Below are 18,840 nucleotides of genomic sequence, written 5' to 3'. Positions count from 1 at the left end.
ACGCCTATTTTTTTTTGAACTTCTAGCTAGCCCTTCACTGAATGGTTCCCAAACGTCACAAAAATGTCTTGATGTAAGCAAGTACAATTTGCATTCAAATCGTAAAATAAAATCACAAAACAACCAATGGCAAAGCAACAAAACAGGAGCACAGAACAGTTGTGCAGGAGAAGGAAAAGGACTCCATTGAATCTAAGGCCTGGATAAAGAGGTGCATCTTTACCAATTGTCGATACCCGTGATCTTTCATGCAAGTTCCCATGGCAAATGGCAACATGGCAAATGGAGCTATTCCTGACAAATGTAGAATAGTTTCTATAGCAAAAAGCCTCTTGCGACGAATGACTTCAAAATCAACAATTTATTTTATATATTACAGTTATATTGAAAATCTATAAATGAAAATGTCTTTGTTTTTAGTTTATACAGCTGTGTCAGCAAGTTGTCAACAGATGAGATAAAAAAAAGGGAGGAAAAGAAAAGAGTCCTTAAGAAGAAATAACACCCCCTTAGTCTTCAAATTTAATTTTTTTCCCTTGGAATGCTGTAATTTGAGATACTTGCTCTCGACGTTTCCTGCTCGCTTCCCAGGAAGGATGAAGTGGCTGTTCCAATTGTTCTTTCTTAATACCTTGCTTCATACTCAAACCTTTGGACATCTGTTTCTGTGGACCGTTTCTTTCAAAACCTGCACAGGAATTTATAGAACATTAATAACATTGACAATTCACACACCATAGAGGTACAGTGGTACCTCGGGTTAAAAACTTAATTTGTTCTGGAGGTCTGTTCTTAACCTGAAACTGTTCTTAACATGAGGTACCACTTTAGATAATGGGACCTCCCACTGCCGCACAATTTCTGTTCTCATCTTGAAGCAAAGTTCTTAACACGAGGTACTATTTCTGGTTTAGCTGAGTCTGTAACCTGAAGCGTCTATAACCCGAGGTACCACTGTATACAGCTTCTAGTTGGTGCCTCAGAGATAAGAAGTTAGATCCAGATTTGATCTTCTGCAAACAGATAGGATATTTCCCACCTAGGATGCAGTAGACTTCTCAATATACAAAGAGGGTGAAGCTGTGATTTTCTCCCATTTCCCTGTGTAGCCTCCAGAACCACCTCCGATGGTGCTTCAGAACGTCTCCTATCCCTCCTGAGCAGCATTTGAGGGGGCACCTGGGAAAAGATCTAAGAGCTCCACTGAGCACAAGTTGGGATCCACCTTATCCTATGTGCTTTAGGGATTATTTATTACATCTTTATGATGCAACACCCCCGGTTACTTTTACACATTAAACAGAAGCCACTGACATTCTTTTAATTATCTTATGGAAAGCTTCCAGGCATGACACTGCAAAGTGGAACATCATGCAGTTTTGGAGGACAAGCAAAACTTCTAAATATGGTACAGAGATATGTAGTTTTCAAAAGTAATTTCTTCTGATTGTATATAAAACAGTACTGAATTATGCGGCACTGGTAAAGTCTATCAGAGGCCCAAATTGGCCCTGGGGTGGGACAGGGAGAACTTGCAGAACAGTGCTGGGTGTGTGTGTGTGTGTGTGTGTGTGTGTGTGTGTGTGAAAAGGGGATTATTACATATGACAAGCCACAGTGCTTTCTTTCCCTGATGGAATGATCTTCTTGGTGCAACACTGAATTCCTCCCGAAATTTAATAAAATATGAAAATGAGACTCGTGTGCCTTATAAACCCTATTGGAAAATATGAAAACAAGGATAGCACATTATTCCAAACTTCAGTAAAATCATAGTGATTGCTTGACCTGGAGTAGGGCTAGTAAAATTAGCTGTACAAACCTAGATTGTAAAAATGTCCTTCCATAAACTGAAAATTTAAAAGCCCATATAAAGTTCAAGTGCAATGCTTTAAAAAATAAATAAATCAATACAATTAAATGCATTTGAAAAACTACTGCTACAATTTAAATACAAAATGAGATTTTGTTCTGATGCTGCATGGATGCAAGTAGCAACATCAACTTGACTTACCTTTTGCTTTACTTCTGGGAAGGTGGTCTTTTACAGTTCTATAACAGAAAAAAAGTGATATTTTCAGAAGTCAAGACATTATTGAGTGCAACAAACATGTGATATCTGTGAAACCTAAAGCACATAATTAGACCTGAGAATTATCTGTATCTGGGGCGGGAACCTCTGGCCATGGGCCAAATATGGCCAGCCAGACCTCCCCATTTGCCCACAAGGCAACTTTCTCCAAACCACACCCATCTACTCCACACCTGACATCATATGCGACACGACGTGGAGGGCAGGCAGAGATGTGGCTGCTTTCCTTGAAGAAAGTCACATTGAACCCCCTTTTCTATATGCTGATGAGTGAGAGTTCATTCCTACATGGGGACTTCTCTGTCCCCACCTATGTAAGGCCACCTTTATTCACTGGGCATCATTTTTACATCAGATGATTGACAAGCAGTGACCCTGCCCACTTGTCAGTTGGTCTACGGAGTTGAGGAAGTTAAGAATTTCACTCAATTGGGCCAATTTTTTCCTTGCCCCTACTCTGCATAAATGGGGTTTGATAGCCAAGCCAAGCTCACGGTCTCATTGTGAATAAGGCTCAGTTTCCATGACTTCATTAAAGCTATTGACTCTGACAATGGTAAAGGTAAAGGGACCCCTGACCATTAGGTCCAGTCGTGACTGACTCTGGGGTTGCGGCGCTCGTCCTGCTTTACTGGCCGAGGGAGATAGCGTACAGCTTCTGGGTCATGTGGCCAGCATGACTAAGCCGCTTCTGGCAAACCAGAGCAGCGCATGAAAACGCCGTTTACCTTCCCGCTGGAGTGGTACCTATTTATCTACTTGCACTTTGACGTGCTTTTGAACTGCTAGGTTGGCAGGAGCAGGGACCGAGCAACAGGAGCTCACCCCGTCGCGGGGATTCGAACCGCCTACCTTCTGATCGGCAAGTCCTAGGCTCTGTGGTTTAACCCACAGCGCCACCTGCGTCCCATGGTAGCTCCTCTAGGGAAAGTCTAATGCAAAAATTGACTCAACAGAGGAGGCTAGTCAGAAAACATGCAAAGACTTCTCACAGCGTGTAAGCCACTTGAAGGGTGAAAACATTTGTCCAAAACGGTTGCAAACTAGATTGAGGGTTTTGATGGCTTACCTTTTCACTGATTTGGACTTATTTGTGTCTGACAGTGAAGAATAAAACATGGATTCTAGCTTCATTGATTTTGAGCTTTGATTTTTGCCTTTTGTGTCTGTGTCCTGGGCTGTGTCAGACTGCGAGCCCTTTTTGAGCTGGATACATTTGCCTTTCTGGTCTGTAGGTAATGAAATATCAGCTGCTCCCTTCTTTTTCTTCGTTCTCTTTACTTTGCCAATGAAGAAGTCATCATCGCTATCATTTTCATCAGAGCCAGAAGACTGATTATAGAATCTTTCTTCAGTGCTGTCATCAAAGTATTCCTTCTCCATTCCAGCTTCCTCACTTGTCACTCTATCAGGTGCATTAACTTCTGTTCTACTCAGGAGGTCATCTAAACATTTTGTAACTTCGGAATATACTGACTTTTCTGCTTGAGCCTGAGGAGCTAATTTATGATGCTCTGCAGCCTGCACTGTAACATCATCCAACAGGCATATTTCCTCACCGTCTTCCATTTTCAGCTTCTCTCTCACACAAATTTGTTCTTTTCCCATGTCAGAGCCTGGCTTCTCTTTCACCTTTATTTTGTCTTGGTTTCCAGCTTGTTTAATTGTTTTCTTATGTAGACTGCTACTGGAATGCGGGGTTAGCTCAGATTGTTTGGTAAGTTGTTCTTCCGATTTATGCTCTTCTGAAGAAATGGGTCCTGCTGGCTTCTGTCTCGCATCTTTGAAGGCTTTTACAGCCGCTAAAAAAAAGCAAGATTTTTTTTTTAAAAAAATAATGCAGCATAATGGTAAAAATACAAACACAGAAATGATAAAAGGGGTTCTAAAGCAAACTCATTTTGTTGTGGAGGGTGGTGGAATGGGGCCACATAATGCAGTGGTAGAAAAAAATATATTTTTCTCTGTGGCACCTCATGTGAAGAGGGTCTCTGGTAGCAGGAAGAGAATAATAATAATTTATTATTTATACCCCGTCCATCTGGCTGGGTTTCCCTAGCCACTCTGGGCGGCTCCCAACAGAATGTTAAAAACACAATGCAGCATTAAACATTAAAAACTTCCCTAAACAGGGCTGCCTTCAGATGTCTTCTAAAAGTCAGATAGTTGTTTATTTCCTTGACATCTGATGGGAGGGTGTTCCACAGGGCGGGCACCACTACCAAGAAGGCCCTTGCTTTAACAGTATGTATTCATTGTTCTACCAGAACCTCCTGAATCATTGTTTAATTTCACTAGTTTAGCAACTATGGAAATAGCAAGAGTGGTAATGATGAGTCAGCCTAACCCCTCAACTTGTTGGTATGAGTAACAATACATACGTGCAATAGTGCACATGGTTGTAGAATAGCCCTGGAAATCTTAAGACACACCCAGAAACATTTGGCTTATGAGTGTGCTAGGCATCTGTAGATGCACTGCTTTTGAGAGATCTCTCTCCCATTATTTCAGGTACACAGAATACAATACATTTAGCTTACTCGACTATTGCAAATTCTCAGTTTGAGCAGGTCATCAATGCCTAGACACACTGCAGCTTAAGACAATGTTGTTGTTGTTGTTGTTGTTGTTGTTGTTGTTGTTGTTGTTGTTGTTGTTAAAGCTGTACATGCTCCAGTGTACAAAGATTAGCTGGCCAAATTTTGGCTTACCTTTAATATTGGCAATTTTTGTCTTCAGTAGTGGGTGCGTTGTCAATCTAGCAACGGCTCTTTCTCTTACTGTAGAATTAGGCTGTATTAGAAAAATGGTGAAGCATCTTGTTGAGTGACAAAACAAAAGGGAGAAAAAGAAAATCAACCCTATCAAGATTAAATCTGCATATGCTGCAATAAGGGGCTTGAAAGGTTACCAATGGCAGTGGTATTGCACCAAAGTACACCCTAGTCGGCATTTCTGAAGATCAAATACTATTATCTTCAGAGACTTAGGAACAGCTAAAATCTGTATTTCTAAAAATGAATCTAACGTACTTTTGCCAGCCTGCAGGATTAGGAAACACTTTCTCGTGACCAAAGAGCAGTCATAGCTTCTGTGTGAGTACCGAATACCTTTAGTTCATGCACGAATGGAAAACACTAAAATCCTTCATTTTACGACAAATTCAATTTCCTCCCATTTATAGTTACAGCTGAGAGGGAAAGGGTCGCTAAACATACAATGTGACATCCACATTTTTATAGCTTACTAGTATTTTTCTGCACATAAAACCCTGGCAAAAGATGGTAGCAGTTGTATTTCCCCATAAGAATGCCCATGACACTATGCCCCAAAAATTGACCCAAGTCTTTCGAAGCATCCAATGTATGCAGATTATAGTACATATATGCTGCAATCCTAAATCCTATGGAACTCAGTAAGATGTGCTTCTGATGAGCAGATACAGGACTGCGTGGATAGATGAATCGAGTGAAAACCTGATGCTCTGTATGTTTGCTGAGAAGGACATTCCACCAAGCTGATTGGGGCTTATTCCAAAGTCAATACAGTAGAACCTCTACTTACAACCGCCTCTACTTGGGCCCGATCCAAGTTGCGACCGCAGCAAACCTGGAAGTAAATACCGGGTTTGCTGCGATTTGCGCCTGTGCAAACAACACTGCCACCAAATGCGCCTGCGCCCAACAGCGCTTCTATCAGCGACCTGGTTCGACTTACGCATGGACCTCCGGAACTAGAGGTTCCACTGTATGTATAGGCTGCATTACTTTTTCACTTCTCAATCTTAGCTTAAAAGTTTCCCCTGATGCTATAGCATTAAAAATGTAAAATAAAATAAAAAGTCAACTGCATCGTGGATAACAATTATCCTAGGCTCGCTTATTCATAGATGTTAAAATGCCAAACAAAACAGAAATATTTTTCCCACAGTGACTGTAGCCACTGATCTCATCCAGATCTCTGCTGCCCATACTCCTTATGTGAAGCGCATGCCTTGCATCAGTAGGAGACTCAACAATGAAGCAGGATTTTGGACTAGTGTATGAGACAAAATTCGTAAGACGTTGATTTAGGAACTGAACTCCCTTCCTCTGTAGTCAGGAGCGGAGGGGACCCTTCATTTCTCAGGATTCTCAGGGTCTCAGAATTGCATTGCCATTGCAAAGCTCCATTAAACAGCTTATTTGTAGCAGCTGTTCTGTATGGTGGCCACAGAAAACCCCATTAAATGGATTGTTCTCACTGAAATTTTCCCCAGGCTCCTGGTGGTGAAGAAATAATCTATGCGATGGGGAAAGCCATTTGGCAGGCTATAGTACATGGAAACTATCCATTATGCTTTTGCACAGTGTTTAGAGGTAGACCAACAGGGAAAATACACTGTTGGGCACCAGGACTGGATATTAACTCTTGAAATCGTTTTTGAGCTAGTTCATTTCCGTTCAAAAGCCAAAATCACCGGGCAGACAGTGTACCTTTGGCACCGAGGAGACGTTAAGCTAGACAACAAATTCTTAAGGCTGTGAAAATATTTAAGAACATAGTTCAAACGTACAAATCTTTTGAAGACCACAAGGCTGAATCATCTGCATTACAGGAACAGAGTTAGTCACAGGGAGACAAATCTTACACCTTCATGAAACATTCCCACATCGCCAATGTTCTTAAGAGTAACCACAACCATTTGTGTTTGAAGTTAGGATCTGTTTGCCATGGAAATTTATCAGGAAACAGTGGTTTTTAAACACCCACAGTCAATTCCATTTCAGACAGAATCAGGGGACTGTTCAGGCTCTATAAAGGTTACTCCTAGGGTATCTTATCTTGTGCCTTATGAAGAAACATTAAACTTGCTTCTTACTGCATTCGTGTCCAGGGGACTCCGAGCAGCCTTTTAACCAACTAGAAAAGCCCTACTGAGCAGAGTGATCTGACAAGGTGGGTTTGAATTCACAACAGATAATGCCATAAGGGCCTTTAAGGGGCTACAACAGTCTGGGGTTTGATTGTTTTTTTTGCAGCAAGAGACTAACAGGGCTACTCCACTGCAGTAATTTGGGGTATCTTAGTATAAGGTCTGGCCCTGAAGATGTGCAGATCACAAAAGCAATGACACCTGCTCACCACATGTATCTTTTGACTTTAGGATGAGATGCATATTGACAGAATCCCAAGCACTCACTTCCTACAAAGTACACATTAAGTATAAGATGTCACTAACAAATACCAAGACTTATTTAGCTAAAAACGACAGCAGAGATTTCACAGAAGTTTGTTTCTTCTTGGCTTAAGGACTGCACACAGAATTTTTAAATAAGGCAAAGAATGTTAAAAATCCAAGTAAGTAATTATGTGTTCTGTTATTAATGTCGTAACAAATGCCAGCATCTTCTATCAAGCAACATAAATGTATAATTAGCATGAAGGAAACATAACGTTTTCAAAGTGAATGGCCTTGAGCCAGCAGAGAAACATCATGATTTGGATTCCAAAACTTCTGAATCAATAAATTTCAAGTGGCTGTAATGCACACTGCATAAAAGCAACGGGCTTTCCCATGCATTCATTGCTTAAGCATTTTTTAAAAAATAAAATAAATTTTATTTTAAAAAAAATAATTTATTTTTGAAGTGTATAAATGGCTCACAAAGAACACAGTAACAGTATTACCAGGAAAATACTATTCAATCATTAGCTATAAAAGCTTGCCAAAGTTATACTGAGTCCCAAATAACTGACAATCTATTGGCGCATATATATTGGGGGGAAGACCTATTGTCACCCATCTTCAAAAAAGTACAAAAAAAGTGATGGCCGAGGCAGACTGTTCCACATCTGGGCCAAGAAAACTCTTGCCTTTTATACACTTTTGATGATGGAGAAACGGTCTCCTTGTAAGATCACCAAAATGGAGGGTGGGAGAACTAGGTCTGGACTAGGTCTGGTCCGTGGGCTGGAGTCTTCTCTCTTCTCCACCAGGTGCCGTGTCTGACAGGTGGGTGGAACCATCCACCTGCCAGTCACCGGATACCACAATAACATCAGATGACCTGTTTCCCTTTGCCTGTGTGGTCTCAAAGCAAACCACATGGCTGAAGAACGGTACTTTGCAGGCACTGCCGATAAGCTGATTGTTGGTGTTTTGCAACTTCTAAAGCCCAGTGCACAGCTGAGTGTTGAGCAGTATAGATTGCTGGTGCTGACAAGCCCCATTCCCTGCTCTGTACCTTATTTCATATATCTGTGACGTCAGGCCTCACGACCCAAACAGAGAAGCCTGGCCCACTTAATAAGGCCTGTGGGCCAAAGGTTCCCCATTACTGAGGGGCACATGAGAGAAACTCTTCCTTTGTGTACTTCTCTAAAGCAGACTCCCCACCCCACAAATATTTGATGCACTAGCACAATGGGGTTCCCCCTCTCCCCCAGGACATGCCCTAAACCACCCCAAAATCTGCTCTGAGGGCTTGAGGGAACTTCCAGAACAGATTTAGGGGGCACATGGGGGAGGAGAGTGGAGAACATTGTGGTCAACTTTGTGCTAGGTTGACCACAATCTGCTGTTCCACCTAAACATACTCGATTCTACATTCTAATTCTTCATCTTCCCCAAGCGTTGAAAATAATTTCCACTTCCTTTTAATGTATGTATACTAGTTAAAATGTGGTGGCCAAAACAAAATGCAGTGAGCAGCACCGAAAGGAGAAATGTCATTGCTTCCTGTACCTTGTATTAATAAATTGGTTTTTCCTTTAAAAACATCAACCAACGACAACAAAAAGAGATCACAACAAACCCTAAACTACCAAATTGGTGAATTGGATGTATGTTGTGGTTTTGCTAGAAACAGAAATTCCGCCAAAGAAACTCACATTACATGTTTAATTATATTACACAGAGTAAGCAAATTTGCCTACATCGGCTCATTCCGTTTTGGCAAAGTTTGAAAGGAAAGCTAGGGCATTGGTAGAAATCTGAGAACTCTCCCCTTTCAAAGACAGCTGTAAGCTGGACACCGGCAGGCACAAGAAGTTTGCCTCTTTCTAACTATATCCATTAACTAACAAGATGGATCTCAATAATAAATAAATTGCTCCATCCTGCGATAAGATATCCTTGCTATTAAGTTATCCACTGACCAAAGGAAATATACAATTTTAAAAACAAATGTTGACCATTTCAAGCAATGACAAACCTACAACACAAAGGTTTTCATTGCAAATGATCAACTTGCAGCCAAATCCTTTTTTCCCCCTGGAAAAAAACAATCCCTGAAAAAATAAATGAGCAAGGTCCAATGTCGCACCAGCTAACATGATGGGACTTCTTCTCCAAAGGAACAAATGGGATTTCCCCCAAGCCTCTGCAGCAGATTTTGGGGACATATGAAGGGCTTCAGGGAGAAGAGAGAACACCAATTGTCTGAAAAGAAGTCCATTGTGCAAAGTGTCTGACAGGGTTGAATGTCACCCATGTAAAATCTGCAAATGTATCTCAAAATGCCAGCCAGCAACTTTTGCCCTCTTTCTTGGATAGACAACTGCACCTAAAACCTATGTAATCAACTGCACCAGAGATGAGATTTGAAATACAATTTATTTTGGCATCTGTTGAGATAATGCTAGTTTACAAATAAAATAGGACAATGCAGATCAGCTGTGAGGTGCTTACAAAACATCTAGAGTCCTATCCCCCAGCTCACCTCCCACCTCAAAAGCAAAAGTGCTGACAATCTAAATAGACACCTGTAAAGTATCTCCATGAGATCTATGTATGGAGTTTTTTTCCTTCTAAACTTGCAGAGCACGAAAAAAAAACGAAGGACAGAGACATTTGCAACTGAGAGTAGATATCTCATCAAGGCATCCATCATGACCAAAGCAGGCATCTGCACATGCCTTTGTTGTTGAAAAGTCAGAACATTAGAAAAGTGTTCTGAAGGATCTACAATGACATATGCCATGAGTACCAACATAACATGAAACCCTGTGACAAACCTTTGGGATGGCTGTACAGTGGTAACTTGTGTTACGTACCGTCCCCCTTACGAAAGCTTCGGGTTATGCGCTCCGCTAACCTGGAAGTAGATGCCCCTTGTTGCGAACTGTGCCACGGGATGCGAGCGCAGAGGCGCAGCAGCAGCGGGAGGCACCATTACTGAAAGCGTGCCTCGTACCGGTTACGAACGGACCTCTGGAACGGATTACGTATGTAACACAAGGTACCACTGTAAATATATTTCCTCAGGTCGAAAGTGGTTTCCTTCCCGCGAGCATGTTTACACGATGACTTAACACAAATGTACAAAGAATCCTACCTTTTTGCAAACAATCTCAAAATTAATTTCTCTTTCGAGTGCTAATTTGGTAACGTGGTCAAGCTTTATCTCCTGTGGGGGGAAAAGAGAGAGAGAAATAGAGTTAGCCAATGAAAGTCATTTCAGCTTTTTGGCAAAACAGGATTAAAATCTAATTTAGATTAAAATCTAACTGGAAATGCAGCTCATTCCTCTTGAAAAATAAGAGATATCTATGTTAATGGTGTTGAATTTTTTTTTAATATATAGACTCGTAAGTCTATTATACCAAAAATCTGGAAGGCATTACAGATGTCTCTGGCCTCCTTCTTGTTTCTGCTTTGATATTTCATATCTGTTTTCTGTGATGGTTTTGTTTCATGCTTGATTTTGTATGTTAATAAAATAAAACAAATCCACCACATGCATACAAGTTGACCTATAACACAGCCCTTCTAGGATAACGCCAGCTGCATAGTGCAGTAAACAATGTCCCCAAATTTCAACCACATTTACAGTTCTCCACCTCCTGAACAGTTTTCTTTCGGAGTACATTGGCAACAATAGCCTTATTTTGTTGCAATTCCCCCTTCTTTTGGTGGTGATCTGTAAATGGCTACACTAGGTAGAGATACAATGTACAGTTATGAGGTAGTTACAATGCAGAGTAACAGCAGCTGGTTTAACAGGTAGTATGCATGCTTATTTAGAAAATACAGTGGAACCTTGGTTCTTGAACACCTTGGTACTTGAACCATTTTGGCTCCCACATGCCAAAAATCCGGAAGTACTGTATTTTTCGCCACCTAGATTTTTTTTTTTGGGGGGGGATAAAGAATTTTCTTTTTATTTCCTCCCAGGTGCGGGGCTGGCGCGGGGGAAGCCCGAGCTTCCCCCGACCCCAGAACAGGCTGCTGCCTGCAAGCCTTGCGAGACCGGTGGGACCTCCCGCCGGGCGCACGAGGCTTGCGGACATCTGCTCGAAGCACGGGGCGAGTTCCGGAGCGCGCCCTGTGCTTCGGGCTGCAGGCTGCAGCCCCAAGCCTCCGCACCCGGCAGGACCTCCCGCTGGGCGCGCGAGGCTTGCGGATAGCTTCCTGAAGCCTGGAGAGCGAGAGGGGTCGGTGTGCACCGACGCCTCTCGCTCTCCAGGCTTCAGTGAAAGCCTGCATTCGCCCCATAGGACACACACACATTTCCCCTTCATTTTTGGAGGGGGAAAAGTGCGTCCTATGGGGCGAAAAATACGGTAAGTGTTCCGGTTTCCGAATGTTTTTCGGCAGCCAAACATCCGATGTGGCTGTCGGCTATTGTTTCCTTGGGCACTGGCGCCAATCAGAAGCAGTGCCTTGGTTTTCGAACTTTTCGGAAGTCAAATGGACTTCTGGAACGGATTACGTTCGAGAACCAAGGTACCACTGGATATGAAATTCAAAATTAGAATCTGCATGTGAATTGTCTATATTCAGAAAAAAAACAATCCACACAGCTTCCACTTCAGGTTACCCTGGAAATGTAAATGATTTCTAACCGACATAAGGCATTACATTCTTTAGTGATATTCTGTACAATGCAGGGGTGCCAACCTGAATAAAATATTGGGGGGGGGGAGGTAAGCTCCACCCTGCATAATTGATCACATGATACAGTGTACACACACCATTTGAATGGGAATGCACATCAACTTTGTGGGGGTCCGCCCCTAAATATTTAATTGTGGGGGTCAAAGCCCCCACAGCCCCTGGGAGTTGTCTCCTATGGTACCCTGATGTACAGTGGTACCTCAGGTTACATACGCTTCAGGTTACAGACTCCGCTAACCCAGAAATAGTGCTTCAGGTTAAGAACTTTGCTTCAGGATGAGAACAGAAATTGTGCTCCGGCGGCACAGCAGCGGCAGGAGGCCCCATTAGCTAAAGTGGTGCTTCCGGTTAAGAACAGTTTCAGGTTAAGTGCGGACCTCCAGAACGAATTAAGTACTTAACCTGAGGTACCACTGTACTTCTGTATCTTGGCAACTATATACAAGACACAATTCAAGTAAAGGATTGAGCAGTGGATTGAACATGCAGTTCACCGAGTATCATTTAAAATGTTCTTAATTCTTCCACAATATGCTACAATATGGAGAATGGCTTAGGCTACTTCAGTTTGTGACTTTCGTTCCAGTATTCTATTTTAAAACTTGTTGTTTATTGTCTGGTTGTTGGTAAGAAATGCGAGTAACACATCACATCTGGAATTGCAAATTTAAAACAGCAAGGGGATTTTTCCCCCTTTTGGTCATAGCAAGGTGATGAAAGTTCCAGCCGTCTGATAGCTACTGTGGTCAAATTCACACCAGGTTTTGCAGATGGGAATGTCATTTGAAGTTTTGGTGCCAATTGGGGAAAAACATCCTCATGCCTTCGGAGGGAAAACACACCCACCCCACTTACTAGCTTTACAATAAATTTCACCCACAAGAAGTTCCAACACCACCTCCACCTAACCTAAAGGAAGAATCATCAGTTAATTTGAACTTGATACCCACTACAGCCCTACCTTGGATCTCGAACGACTTGCAAGTGAAACATTTTGGGTCCTGAACGATGCAAACCTGGAAGTGATTCTTCTGGCTTGCAAACGTTCTTTGGAACCCAAACGTCTGTTGCAAACTTCCAGAACGGATTCCATTCGACTTCTAAGGTACGGCTGTATCTCCAAGTTCATATTTAAGGCCAACACTGAATTAACAAAGAAGCATTGAGCGTGCATCTTGTGTGATGGCACAGAAATAGCGTGTAACTGATAAAGTTGTACAGTGGAGCTGACCTAAAATCACAACTCCAACAGAGCCGGCTGAACCAAGTCACAATCTCTCTGGTTATGTTTGCAAGCTTCTCTGTAAAATGAGAATGACCAGCTTAGGCAAGTAGTGACAGAATGGATAGGGCAAGGTGGGACCTTTTCTAGCTGGTGAGCTAGATCCAGGGTTCCCCCCATGTCCAGAAGGGATGCCCACTTGCACATCCCCCGACATCACAATCTTTCCTTGGTGGCTGGAATTCAAGGAGCACACAACCAATCTCTAGGGATTGAAGTCAGTGTCGATCAGCTGGTGGCAGCGGACCTCAAGCCGTGTTTTCAACAGGGGCAGCTGCGATACTGAGTTCTCCATCAGGAACTCCACGGTACAACCATCTTAGCCAGATTAAATTAGGTACCTTACAGCTGACTGGCAATGACTTCAAGCCTCACTTTTGGCAGGGGCTAGCTATGCTACAGAGTTCTTGACAGGCTGATCGGCAACCTTGTGAAGGGCACCTTAAGGCTACTGACTGCTCCTTGGCAGTTTTGTCACTACCTGTCCTGCAGATGATGTCACAAAGGACATTAAGTATAGGGCGGTGGGGGGGGGAGTGGTTTGGAAAAAACTACCTCGCAGACCAAATGGGGCTCATGATGAGCCTAGCTAGGGCTGCCCAGTGGAGTTTTCCCACTCCTGTGGTAATCTTAGTCTACAGGTGTAAAGAAAAGAAACCCACAAATATCTTTACACACAAAGTAGACAGATGTGGGCAGGTTGCTAAAACACTTTGCTCTGTTGACAAGAGCTGTTATTTATCAAAGTTTCATAAAATATAAAATAGTCTACAAGTACATAAAATTTAAGACGAAATTCAATCTTGAAGTAAACTCATGCACTGGTATTTTTACCAATAACAGTGACATTATTTCAATGTACTAAATCGACACAAATTTATCTTCCGGTGCTAAGAATCCCCACCCACTTAAGTTCAGCCACAATACCATTCCAAATAATGACAAGAATCCAAATAAACATAATTCCTTTATAAAAACTGGAGGTTGTATTCAATGTTACTCAGAGTAGCCCCACTGAAATTAATGACTATCTTTGGTTCATTCATTTCAGTGAGTCTTACTTGGCTGCAACCTTCAGAGTTGAACTAGTCTTTCTTCAAAACCAACAAGTAATGCAGTTTGTGATATGGAACAAAGGTATGTTGTTAAAATTATACAAAAATTTTTTTTTTTTAAAAAAAGGCCTTGGGCATGCATATGCCCTTAGAATCCCTAAAATAACCCCTTTGGATAAGGCTTCCTTTTAAACTAAACTCTACTGGTTCACATATAGATTTAAGACTGTAATTCTGTGCATACTTACTTCGAGTGCTCTATAGACTGATATCTGTGGTCTTATATATACTAGCCTTTTGCACTCTTTCACTCTTGTCTGATGTTCCTAACCCTTCTTTTAGACTTTCTTAGCTTCTTTTGGACTTCAATATATATATATATATATATATATATTCTGTTTTAACTCCTTTTAGTGTTTTGTTTTGTTTTTTAGATTTTATATGATTTTAAATGATTGTACCCCTTTCCTTATGCTGGTCTATGACTGTAATAAAATGTCATTGTTGTTGTTGTTGTTGAAGTTGTTAAATTTGGGAGAAGTACCAACGAAATCAGTGAGATACGATTCAGATAAGTACAAAGTGTTGGCACGGTTAACTTTTCAAATGCAGTGACATGTTCCTAAACTTATTTTCATGATTTTAAAAGGCTTCCAAGACAAAATGGAAGCAATGACTTCAGCTTAAAGTTTAAACTGGAAACTATGATATGAGCATTTTGGACAGTGTAACTAGAGGAACGGTTTCAGCCCCATGGTTCCCATTCAAGTCAGTAGTCACATATAGGAAATATAATTAACCGTCTTTCCTCTAGGATGAAAACATTTGTTTGCAAGACCGTAATTTTGTGGTGATTTAAAAAGCAGTCGCTCTCCAAACTGCTCTTTGCAAGCTACTGCAGAAAGTATTTTGGTTATCGGTGCTACAAAAACCAAGTTGGGCAAAAGGAAAAAGCTGGGTCATAGCATCATTCAGTGGGGCCATCACAAAAACCAAAATTGCAATGTTTGAACATTCCATTTCCTTAGCAATTCTTCAGTTGTGTATGTCAGCATTCGCTTGGGATAGTATCCTCTAATTTTTCCTTGAAATGTGTTCCACATCACCTTCCCCAAAGTCAAAATCAAATTTCAATTATAAACAATATCAGGATTAAAGCAAGAATAGGCTTTCCTAGTTTTGATATGTGGGCATGTACTTAGGTGGTAACTATCACCATAAGCAGTTTTCTCTTTAATTTTCAAATACAGTTGTTCCTTGGATCCTGAACGCCTTGGTACTCAGACATTTTGGCCCCCAAATGCTGCAAACCCGGAAGTGAGTGTTCTGGTTTGCGAATGTTCTTTGGAACCCGAATGTCCAACAGGACTTCCACGGCTTCCGATTGGCTGCAGGTAAAGCTAATCTATACTCATCATGACCTAGAACTTGAACAGTCTACTAAAACCCTTTCTGGCAGAAAATGGTATTACAGTTGGAAGTCCTAAAATTTAAATGTTATGGTATTTCACTGGCATAGGTATAACTGTAATTTAGCTAGCCACTGCTCTTACAAGTACATTCCATGAAATATTCATGCCACTTTGTAAATGTAAAGTAGAAAAAATCCTTCGCTTGAAAACCCTGCTGTAAATTCATAGGTAGTACATAGTTCTGTCTCCTTTTTTTCTTCTGGTAGCAAATTTAGAATTCAAGTTCAAGAATTACTTATTAAATATATAAATGAAGCCATTTTCTTGCAATCATATTTACCAACATGGCACAGGCATTGAAAAACAACCGCAAGAATGCTTAAAATGGTTGAGATTCAACCAGAGAGAAGAGAAAAGCAGCAAAAGTAGTCGGAACACAGAGCAGATTTTAAAAATTCCATTTTGGACACAAGGCAAGCCATAAAGCTGTTTTGGATTGTATTGGCTGTCGTTACCCAATAATTAAGAAAAACAAACATTATTTATGACCCTGCTCCCTGAACTGACTTCAGAAGAGACAATGCGGAGCATAAAAATTTCATCTTGGAGGAATTTGTTCTTCTCTTGTGTGATATTAATACTCTTCCTTGCACAAAGCAAAAGTTCAAGCTGCCATAGCCATTCTAATCTGCTTATAATTTGCCATCCTGCTACAGCAGCTCACATATAGCAAAAAGGCAACTTGTGGCAACTTCACACACAGAAGGAAGCGCCTTCATGCCAGGAATGTATGCATCTCGCTGGGAGGAGAGAAGCACGCAAATACACCCCCCAAGCTTGCGACTCATTCCAGAAACATTTTTTAAAAATGCAACTCTCTTCCATATCTTTCTTTGTCTTGCATGTATCACATTATAGGCACAAAAAGTGAACATGCATACATATACAACTGCAGCCATTCTAAAGCAGGCAAGGGAGTTGCAAGGAAACTATACAGCTTAGCTCCCCAACAAATTGGCTCCCAAATGCTGCAAACCCAGAAGTTTGTGTTCCGGTTTGCAAACATTTTTCGGAAGATGAAGTCCGATATGGCTTCCGATTGAGTGAAGGAAGCCATGGCTTGGTTTTTGAAACCATTTCGGGAGTCAAATGGGCTCCCGGAACAGATTAAGTTCGAGACCCAAGGTACCACTGTATTGTGAAAGCAAGGCAGTACTTTGTTTTCTGAATACGTACAATGCCTTTTTTTAAAGATTAACAGGCTGCTGGTGGGGGAAAGCAGTCCTGGAGGCAGTAAATCAATGGGAGTGGAGACAGCGAACAGAACAAGGAGTGAGTGATCACATCTCGATTCAATGCCAAGGGTGGCCTTGCCTCTTTGGGTATTTTTCTTCAGGTACTATCCCCAGTCATCGTATTATTCTTAAGTGTTTGTACCTGACATCCTCGAATAGCACTCTGACTGATAGCATTTCAACATAACTTACTACACCTGTCTGGCAGCTGATCCCTAAAGACTTGATTCTCTTATGGAAGAACAAACGAGAAGATATATCCAGTTTTGTTAAATGATGCATGGTGATTATTTCAGAAATTAATGATAGCGAACTGACTCAGCTCCTGCCAACCTAGCAGTTCGAAAGCACGCCAGAAAGTACAAGTAGATAAATAGGTATCACTCTGGTGGGAAGGTAAACGGCGTTTCCATGTGCTCCTCTGGTTTTGGTGTTCTGTTGCACCAGAAGCGGCTTAGGCATGCTGGCCACATGACCCGGAAATACTGTCTGTGGAGCAGACAAACGTTGGCTCCCCTGGCCTGAAAGTGAGATGAGCGCCACAACCCCAGAGTCGTTCGTGACTAAACTTAACTGTCAGGGTCCTTTACCTTTACCCTTCTGTTCAGAGCTGGCCATAACAGCTCAGTCCCATTTCCTTCCTGTTGAAGGATTTCCCCACTTCCTCTGTGGCGAAAGTAAAACTATTATCCAAGGTGTAGCTAATGAACAGGGCAACTTGATCAATGCGCTGTCATTTGCCACCACACTCAAACAATTCCAAAGAACTATTGCTGATACACAAACAAATATACAAATTTATCTAGAAAACTGTTTATATCTATAAGGTCCATACAGTGCTACCTTGGTTCTCAAACTTAATCCGTTCCGGAAGTCCGTTCCAAAACCAAAGCAAGCTTTTCCATAGAAAGTAATGCAAAATGGATTAAGCCATTCCAGGCTTTTAGAAACAACCCCTAAAACAGCAATTTAACATGAATTTTACTATCTAACGAGACCGCTGATGCATAAAATGAAAGCAATGAACAATGTACTGCAGACACACAATCAATCAGTAGCTGAACTGGGTTCCACACAGTCACAAAAAAGCAGCAAAAACAAAAATGCAAAATAAATAGCAAAACCAGATAGACCTCAGCATAACACTCAAAATGGAAGTGTGGCACTCAAAACCGACAGATGTGTCACTCAAAACGGAAGAATAATCAAAACAGAGCACGTTCAGCTTCCGGGAAAAAGTTCATAAACTGGAACACTTACTTCCGGGTTTGCAGTGTTTGGGTTCCAAGTTGTTTGAGTATCAAGGTGTTTGAGAACCAAGGTACCACTGTATTTGCAGACAAATTCATACCTAACTTTGAACCATAGGAGGCAGATTATTCTTGAAATTTCTTTAGCTTTAATGGTCAGCTGTGTTGATACTGATGTGCGCCTTAACTGCTGTTAAGGCAGGAAGAGGGAATTTGTTCCTTGCCAGGACCATGGAATCTTATGGCAAGTTCCCAATTTCTTAATTAGGGTTTGCGGATCATAGGCAACATTCAACTAATACACAATACCAGCAGATCCATGGAAATCAATGAACTTAAGTAACAGAAGTCCACTGATTTCAATGGGTCTACCGTGAGTAGGGATTAGCTGGGCATCACCTCAGCTCTGTTACACTGGCCCAGAATGCTCAGTTCAGAACAGTGACATGGGTTTACATAAAAACTTGTAACATGTCATGTGATATAAATATTTTGTGAAATAGGATAAATTGAATCAATGAAGGCCAAATAATAGTATTATTGTAATCCACCCTCTTTTTCTACAAATACATCT

At 41.4% G+C, this 18,840-nt stretch overlaps 1 protein-coding gene and 1 long non-coding RNA gene across 3 annotated transcripts in view; one reads left to right on the top strand and one right to left on the bottom strand.

The window, feature by feature from the left end:
- Positions 1-342: 342 nt before the first annotated feature.
- SRFBP1 (serum response factor binding protein 1) overlaps positions 343-18,840 on the bottom strand; it is a 42,015-nt gene continuing 23,517 nt past the window's right edge. For both annotated transcript variants that reach the window (XM_082191614.1, XM_082191615.1), the window contains exons 4-8: positions 10,411-10,482; positions 4,804-4,885; positions 3,162-3,894; positions 2,015-2,052; positions 343-688 (exon numbers count right to left, since the gene is read on the bottom strand). In XM_082191614.1, the coding sequence (XP_082047740.1) occupies positions 510-688; positions 2,015-2,052; positions 3,162-3,894; positions 4,804-4,885; positions 10,411-10,482 (1,104 nt within the window). In that variant the 3' untranslated portion in view covers positions 343-509. The remainder of the gene's footprint in view (positions 689-2,014; positions 2,053-3,161; positions 3,895-4,803; positions 4,886-10,410; positions 10,483-18,840) is intronic.
- LOC309514514 lies at positions 10,495-15,914 on the top strand. The gene is made up of 3 exons (XR_014212032.1): positions 10,495-11,181; positions 11,644-13,562; positions 14,306-15,914. It is a non-coding gene; the product is annotated as an uncharacterized lncRNA (long non-coding RNA).

This window comes from Podarcis vaucheri (genome assembly GCF_965113315.1).
Source record: "Podarcis vaucheri genome assembly, chromosome: 11".
Lineage (NCBI taxonomy): Eukaryota > Metazoa > Chordata > Lepidosauria > Squamata > Lacertidae > Podarcis > Podarcis vaucheri.
The sequence above is the reverse complement of the archived record's forward strand: the minus strand, read 5'-3'. Positions and strand labels throughout refer to the sequence as shown.